The following is an 8,410-nucleotide window of genomic DNA, read 5'->3' as shown; positions in this document are numbered from 1 at the left end:
GATAGCATACACTTTAAAGAGTCGGCATTTAGAGAGAAACGTCTAGGTGTCTTAACTAAGTATGTGTATGTATAGATGTACATGATATGTATGATCTTGTGGCTTTTGAAGTGACATTGCTCAAAAGATGCAATTTATAAACAGTTTACAACAAGATTTAAAGATTTAGCAGTATTAAAATTTAGCACAGCTTTAAAATTAAGGTAGGAAATGAACTGGCTTATGCATTTCTTTTATTTTAAAGAATCCCTCATGTACATGCACTCCTAAGGTGGTGTATGGGGTGTACTCTCAGGTTTAAGGATCAGAGAGAAGTGCTGGTGAAGTTAAACTTCAAGGTCACAGACAGTCTAGGCTTTAGGCAATGATGGGGCGTTTGTTTTTCTGAATGTTCTAGGAGATTTCGCTGAGAAAAAGCTTGGCTGTCTCTGTAGGCAATCTCCCCTGATTTTGTCAGCTGTGTCGATGTTCTTGACTCTTAGTCGGTGAGAAAAGTAGACCAGATTCTAGAAGGAGGAGCTTTGGGTCCTTCTCATGGCCCCATAATTTCTTCTTGTCTTTCCTTCTTGCCTCGGCATCTCTGACTGGAGCCTCGATTAGGAGAACTCTTAGTGGGATCATGGAGTTAGACTACCTCGGAGATCCCAGAACTACAGAACCAGCAATGGGCAAGGACTGCCTGAAACAGCCAAGTCGGGACTCCATCTGTTTGAGGTGAGCTGTCCCCAAAACAGCATTGTCTCATGGTGGGACAGTGGGACTGGAGTCAAAGTTTATTCTTAGGCCTTGAGATCTCATGTGGCTTGTCCTGGGGGGCTTTGGGTTTGCTTCGGACCTGTTACCCCTTTCTTGCTTTCTGTTTTTCCTTCTGAAATGAGAATGTTTAACTCACCCCTGTCTCAACACATCACTTTGAAAGCATGTAACTTGTCTGATTCCACAGGTTTGAAGATGGAGGGAAAGTCAAAGTGGAAATGAATTAAGACTTTTGAAGCTACTTAGGTGGGATGAATGTGTTTTGCATTTAAGAAAGACAGGAATTTTCAAAAGGGCGCAGGGGCAGAGTTCTATGGTTTGAACGGTTCTCCCAAACTCATGTTGAAATTTAATTTCCACTGTGATGGTGTTGGGAATTGATTCGGTTGTGGGACTCCCCCTCCTCTAGGCAAATTTACAAAAAGGCAGGTGGCGTGTGGGCCAGCAGTTCTCTACCAGAGCAAGGCATAAAAGGAAGGCACTTGCCAGACGCTAACATCTTGCTTTTGAAGCTCCCAAACTCCAGAACTGTGAGACAACAAACCTCTTCTCATTATCAACAATCTAGTTTCAAGAAGTATGTTATAGCAGCACAAAATGGGGCCAGATGTGTCAATATTGCCTTATTTTATGAAATTTCTAATGTTCATAACTCCCTTTCACTTTTTTATAGTTTAGGATTGCCTGTATATTTTTCCTTATTTAACCCTAACCCTTCCTACTTTTATGTCTTCTTTAAAAAAACAAAATAACCTACTGAGTCTGATCAGTGCTGCTCAAATGTACCTGGGTGTTGGGTCATCCACTAGAGTATGGACAACCTACTAGAATACCCTCCACCCTTGCCCAGGACACTCCTCCCCTCAGATGCCACTAACTTTCCGAAGCTCCTTAGTTGGGTTGGAGATTTATGACCCCTCCTCCCAGCTCATGCTCATTGGCTGGCTTATTCTTGCCCAGGTCTTGTGCAAATAACCACAGCTTCTATGAATTCATGAGTACAGTGGTCATTTCATGTCCAGAGGACACTTCATAGCACCCCTCTCCATCCTCAAGCTCTAGAATCCTTTCTTCCCCCTCTTCCACCATGTTTCTTGAGACTTGGGGGAGGCTGATAGAGATGTCCCATTTAGAGCTGAACACACAACTCACCTTTCTTCAAGCACTGTTAACTAGTTATGAGTCCCGGCATGAACTGTTGCCCATGGCACAAAGAAGCCTCTTTGACCAAGGTCGAGAGCACCATTGATCTGTGAGTGCAAACATACTTAAAAGGCAGTTTGAGGACATGTCCACTTATCAGAACAACAGCAGTAGCTTCCTCTCCAATAGGGCCTATAACCTCCCCAGCCATAGGCTTTTCACCAGGTTTATAGTACCAAGCATGAATCACTTCTTATGGAGTTGGTCTCAAACCCAAGCAGGAAGTAGTTGGTTACTCCCATAACAATCATTCCATTATTGCCCCATGAGTGCATCTTGTCTGGCAGGATCTCATTGTGTAGTCCTGGCTGGGCTGGAACTCACGGAGATCTGCCAGCCTCTGTTTCCCAAGAGCTGGGATTAAAGGCACGTGCCTCAGCTGCCCAGCCCTATTCTCTTTATATAGCAGCTGCAGCTCTATCCTAACCCTACTCTCCTTTTCCTTCTATAGTCTTCTTTGTTGCATCTCAAAACGCCTGCCACTGTATATATTTTTGGGTTTGTGTCCATCTTCTCTCCCCAGTGGAATGTTAGCTCAAGAGAACAAGAAAATGTACTTCCCTTGCTCAGGTTTGTGTGTTTGTTTGTCGTGTTGCTGGGAGTCATGGCCAGGTCCTTATCCTCATCAGGGAAGCTCTCTATCACTGAGCTATATCCCCACCCCTTTTTACAGTATGGAAACTCCTCTCTCTGGCCATTGGTCACCAAGGACCTGAGATTTACCAATAGCAACATCAGGGGGCCTGGAGGCAAATCCTTCCTGGATTATGGCTGGAGAAGATGGCCCCAGTCAGTATTGTTGCCCTAGCATTTTATGAGATCCTAAGCCATAGGCGCCTGTGCAGTGCCTGTGTTAGCATCCCTGACGTGAGACAATCGTTATCATTGGTTTTTTGTTGATGTTTATTTGTTTTCTGTTTTTTGTTTTGTTTTTTTTTTTAGTTTTTCCGAGACAGAATTTCGCTGTGTAGTCCTGGCTGTCATGGAATTCGCTCTGCAGACCAGGCCAACCTCAAACTCAGAGATCCCCCTGCCTCTGCCTCCCAAGTGCTGGGATTATAGGCATGTACCACCACTGCCCAGCTAGCTATTATTGCTTTAAGTTACCAAGTTTTGAGATAATTGGTTAAGTTGTAATAAATAATTAAAGAGTCTCTGAGCCATATTATTTTCTCATGAACTGTCTCTGTTCTGCACGCGTGCGCACACACATACACACACACACGTGCATACACACATGTGCACACACGCGCACACACACACACACGTGCACACGTGACTTGGCCATGGGACTTACTTTGGCCAATGAAGTATCACAAGACTGAGGCAGCAAGAGATTTAAGATTTCATCAGCACACTCCCCTGCCAGGAACCCAGACTCCATAGGCTCTGCAGAGCAGGAAACTGATCAGCAGATGGACAAATACCCATCTCTTCAGGCTTTTCCAGCCCAGTGGGAAAGCCATGAGGAACCAGTGTGAAAAACTAAACCGTGCTGTGCTAAGCCTGCAAAGGCTGGGGTGGCTTCCACCACAATAGGAGCCAGACACCCCCGTCGCTTTCAGCTTCTTTTCCGTCTCAGTTGCTGTGGCTTCCCAGACACTGAACCTGTCTATCCTCCATTGTCACTCACCTAACTCATGCTGGGACAATGTGCTCATATTTCTGGAACAGGCAGATCCATTTCCTAGGTCTACCGTAGCAAATTGCCGAGAACTGTGGAGTTTACAGGAAATCGATGCTTTCTCTCACAGTTTGGGAGATTTTGAGCCAAAAGCAAAGTATCAGCAGGGGTTGGGAGTTCTCGCAAGGCCTCTAAGAAAACAGCCCCATGTCTTCCTCTAGGCACTGGTGTTGCCAATGCTCTTTGGTGTTCCTTGGCTTGCAGCCCTTAACTCTAGTCTCCTGCCTGTTACCCCATGCTGTCTGGTAAAGAAAATGACTGAGCACCCGATGTGGTCTCCCTAACTATCCCCTTCCAGCTCTTAACCAAACAGGCCACATTCTAAGGTACTGGGACACAGTCCCAACCACACTTCCACATTTGGGGACATAGAGTCGAGCCTATGACACATACCTGAAGTCCCTGCTCCACTCTGTACATTCTAGAGCTTTAAAATCTCCCAGTGCTTGATGGGACAAAGCAGCAATCCTTAGCATTTCATCAGCAGACGTGTATTGAATGCCTACGACACACAGGATGCCCACCTGAGCTTTCTTCAATACAAATGAATCTGTATAACCATTTGGCCACATGTGGTTTGGGCACCCTTGCTAGATTTTAAATTTAAATTGGGACCCCATATTAATTTTTAATTCTTTCGTTACCAGTGGTACGAGTTAAACAGGGAGACAAAGCCTCCCATAAACAAATGCCTGTGTGTGGCGAAATGACTACCCTGTGCCTGGTTGCCAGGAGACTTCCCAGTTTGGCAGCCTCTTACTCCCCTGTAATCAACAGCCTCGAGCGAAGCCCAAACTGGCAGGCTTCTGTGGGCCTGTTAACGTGAGCGCCGACTCTGGTCTATATCGCCAAACACCTGACATCTTATATTGTCCCGTGTTTGCTTCCATCTACCCCCAGTAGAATGCTAGCTCCAAGAGAAGTAACATATGACTTTTGTCCAGGTGTGGTGCTGGGTGACCCTTGGCTGTCCACCCCCTGTTTGTTTGAACATTTTCCCCCTTATAACCCAAGTTTCCAAAGATTTATTTTCAAGTGTCTCCGAGGGCTGACACCACAAATGTTCCCAACTTTGGAGATTAGAAACGCTTTTCTCCATTGTCAGGATTCCTGGGGTCTGGTGTTGCATAACCTGCTCCTGCCCGGACCTTCCCGTTCTTGCCTGTTATTCCCCACTCCCTTCCTTTGCTTTCCTTGGGCGGCTTGCAGGCTCCTCTCCTAACCCCACACACGGGCACTGGCTGTTTCTTTATCTTTGTTCTTTCTCTGCAGTAATAACTGGGGAAGTTATCACACTCATGCTCTTTCAAAGCACAGGGCTGCCTGCCTCCCCTTGCTCCCAGACCATGTCCTGTTTCTGAGCAAGTAAACCTCCCTTGCCACTTCCCCCCCACCCCCCACCCCCGGAAGTAATTTCTACTTGGAAACTGCAGGTAGGTTCTGAACCAGTCATTTGGCAGCCTCTGAGGGGGACACACAGTTTCCTTTTAGAGACTCCTTTCTGTCTCCCCTGTGCCTCGCATAAAGAAACCATACCACATGGACAGTGGGCAACCTTCACTGAGCACTTGTTGGGTACTGGGCATAGCACAGGCAACTCATACACATGTTGACTACTCCACACTAATCTGTGTCCATTTTATAGAGGAAATACTACTCAGTTCCTTCTCTTCTGCCTCTGCCTGGAGCATGCCAGCCTGAGCCGTTGGGCCTTACCAGGCCTGTGCCACTCTCCCTGTGCGATCAAATCTGTTTTTGTATATTCAGCCAAGGCTAATTCCTCACAGTATCGCTGCAACTTGTTGGGAAACAGCTCCCTCCCGCTCTCCTGCCCGCCTACACCTTCTGTTCGTTTTGTTGTTGTTCTTTGGTTTGTTTGTTTGTTTGTTTGTTTGTTTGTTTTTTTTTGCTGTTGGTTTCAGGACAGGGTTTCATCGTGTTGTCCTGGCTGTCCCGGACCGCTGTAGACCAAGCTGGCCTCGAACTCACAGAGATCTGCCTGCCTCTGCATCTGCCTCTCTAGGGATTAAAGACAGTGCCGCCGCCACCTGCTGTTTTTTGTTTTCTTTCTTTCTTTATTTATTTATTAAAGATTTCTGTCTCTTCCCCGTCACCGCCTCCCATTTCCCTCCCCCTTCCCCAGCCAAGTCCCCCTCCCTCATCAGCCCAAAGAGGAATCAGGGTTCCCTGTCCTGTGTTTTCCCTACACAGCACTGTTTTCAATGGTCTCACTCATTTGCTAGGCCACTGGGGTTTTAAAAACACCAGCAGCAGAAACTCAGTTTTGTTCAGCACAGCTTTCTGGGAGGCCCTTGAGAACGGTGGCAAACAATAGGTACTCCAGAAATGAACACTCTTCTGAAGGAACTAGAACTTTTGACCTCAGCGAAGTAACCAGCGTCGCAGTTACTTTTAGTTCTGAAAGTGGTTCTGGGAGATAAGACACACCTTTCACCACCTGTTCTTTGCTTGCTGAGGACAAGGGTTCAAGGTCACCTCTGGGAGGAGAAAGAAGTAGGGTGAAGAGAGGGAGGACTATCTTGAAAAGGTGTGGGGGGGGCGGTTTTCGGAAGCCAGGGGAGCAGAGGAGATACAAAACGGGGCACCTTGCTTCCTGTTGGGACTGAGCAGGGCACGAAAAAAAAATGCACACAGAGAAAATGAAATCCAGCCACCCAGAGGTGCCAAGGGGAGACTAGAATTAGAAGTGGCGCGGGTGGGGGAGGGCGCTCAGAAGTTGCCCACTGGGGAGAATGCAGTCAGGCGCAGCCTACAGGTTAGGACCAGGCAGCACAGGGCAAGAGGGGTCTGGCCCCAGAGGAGTGGGGTGGAGCCGAGGGGAGTGGGGTGCAGGGGCGCGAGGGGCGGTGTAGCAGCAGGCGGGGCGGCCCGGTGGCCAGCGCTCACTTCCGGGAGGGCCGGGCGCCCTGGCCACCGCCCGCTCGCAGCTGCCAGCTCGCAGGAGCCGCTGAGCCTGTGAGAGCGCAGGCCAGGCCGCTGCTCGGCGTCTGCGCAGCTCGGTCCACCGTCCGTCACCATGGGGGCGTCGGGGAGGCTGCTGCGCGCCGTGATCATGGGGGCCCCGGGTTCCGGCAAGGGCACCGTGTCGTCGCGTATCACCAAACACTTCGAGCTGAAGCACCTCTCCAGCGGGGACCTGCTCCGCCAGAACATGCTGCAGGGCACAGGTGGGAGCTGAGACCGAGGGCTGGCAGCGTGCGATCGTCCCGGAGGGGCTTTGCGGGCAAGGGTCGAGGGTCCTGCGTTGCGGGTGCAGCGCCCCCGACCTCGCCTGGGGAAAGAGCCTCTGGCCTCCGTGGGCCGCTTCGGGTAAATTGTGGGGGTGGGGGTGGGACTAGGAAGTTCAAAGACCGAAGGAAAGCCCTCGGCTTTGTTCGAGGCACCACATCCGACTCGGCTGGCAGCAACTGCAGGGTTTCAGCCTGAGGAACTGTACCCCGCTCTCCACTGCAGGGTTTCAGCCCGAGGAACTGTACCCCGCCCTCCACGTGTCCCTGTACACGGAAGGCAGGCTTGTCTCCCTCTGTCAGGGTTAGCTTTCTTTTCTACCCTCCCCCCACCCCCTCCCGCCCTTGGTAAACTCCGTGGGACCTTGTAGTTCTGACCTTTCTCTCTTCAAGGTCAAGTATTACTTATTCTCTTGGCAGTCACAAAATTGGCTTAGATTTTGATGCCCCCAGACATTTCTAAGGCACGAAAGTTATCCCGGTGTACGGTTACATAAACAATTGTTGTGTTTCTCTTGCCAAATTCTTCCAACTCAGCACAAATCTAGTCAACAAACTACTCTTTACAACGGATGGGTTTGTGGTAAATTCTATTTTAAGAACGCATTAACTTTTTTTGAGACGTCATTTGGTTTGACGTAGCCAAGGTCAACTTTACCTTAAATTTGAGACCCTCTTGTCTCAGCCTCTCCAGTGAGTGCTGGGATTACAAATTCCAGCCAACTAACTGCTGCAGGCTGTTTTTAAAAGTTAACTCCAGTTGTTTTCTTCAGAGTTGACCTTCAGTTCCAAACTAGTACCTATTTTGAAATTCATTTGAACTTATTTACATAGAAATAGTACCTGTTCAAGGTGAAAGAAAAAAAAATGGAAGAAGTAAGTAAAGCTTCTGGAGAGAAGGGGAGACAGAAAGGAAGAAAGTAAAAAACAAAGTTTTCGTAGTCCTGCCCCTACCCTGTTCTTCAGGGAGAAACAATGCATTTCCTTCTGGAAGTGTCTCTTTATGCACAAGCGCCTGTGTATACCCTCTGTGTATCATGTTACCATAGTTTTATTCAGCCTCCGTGGTTTCACACTCTGATCTAGTCTGACGTCCCGTATGTCCGTTACCCTGTTTGTTTAGACACGTTTGTTAGCCTTGGTAGATTTGCTGAATCTACCACGATTTACTTAAGCTCTCTCCTCCCCTCCAATGGGTCTATAACTAATTTCCTAGAAAGGCCGCTTTTTGTTGTTTATTGTTGTTTAAAAGACCCTGACATTCAACTAGGGGAGAAAAAAAAAATCACCCCACTGTTTCAGTTTCTTTGGTTGGCTCCTCAGCACCCCCGGAGCATGTTTTCGCTCTCTTCTAATGTTGACCTTAAGAAATAATAAAGGTTGCAGTGAATTAAACTTTATCAAAAGGTTGTTTGACTCATGCTAAATGTTTCTTAGTGCAACAGATTGCAGTTTTATTTAGGGCAAACAGTCCTGAGTCCTTTGGTTTGCTGCTATCCAAAGTACAGCAGAAGGCTTT

At 48.0% G+C, this 8,410-nt stretch overlaps 1 protein-coding gene across 2 annotated transcripts in view; it reads left to right on the top strand.

Moving 5' to 3' along the window:
• Positions 1 to 6,171: 6,171 nt before the first annotated feature.
• The window catches only part of Ak3 (adenylate kinase 3), a 22,315-nt gene continuing 20,076 nt past the window's right edge, over positions 6,172 to 8,410 (top strand). The window contains exon 1 of one of the 2 annotated variants that reach the window (XM_013348077.2): positions 6,172 to 6,191. Coding sequence is in view for 1 of the 2 variants with exons in the window: in XM_005352110.3 (XP_005352167.1) it covers positions 6,681 to 6,831 (151 nt within the window). In the remaining variant the exon portion in view is untranslated. Of the gene's footprint in view, positions 6,192 to 6,563; positions 6,832 to 8,410 lie in introns of those variants that run through there. The other variant, XM_005352110.3, reaches the window with a different exon arrangement.

This window comes from Microtus ochrogaster, chromosome 8 (genome assembly GCF_000317375.1).
Source record: "Microtus ochrogaster isolate Prairie Vole_2 chromosome 8, MicOch1.0, whole genome shotgun sequence".
NCBI lineage: Eukaryota > Metazoa > Chordata > Mammalia > Rodentia > Cricetidae > Microtus > Microtus ochrogaster.
The sequence above is the reverse complement of the archived record's forward strand: the minus strand, read 5'-3'. Positions and strand labels throughout refer to the sequence as shown.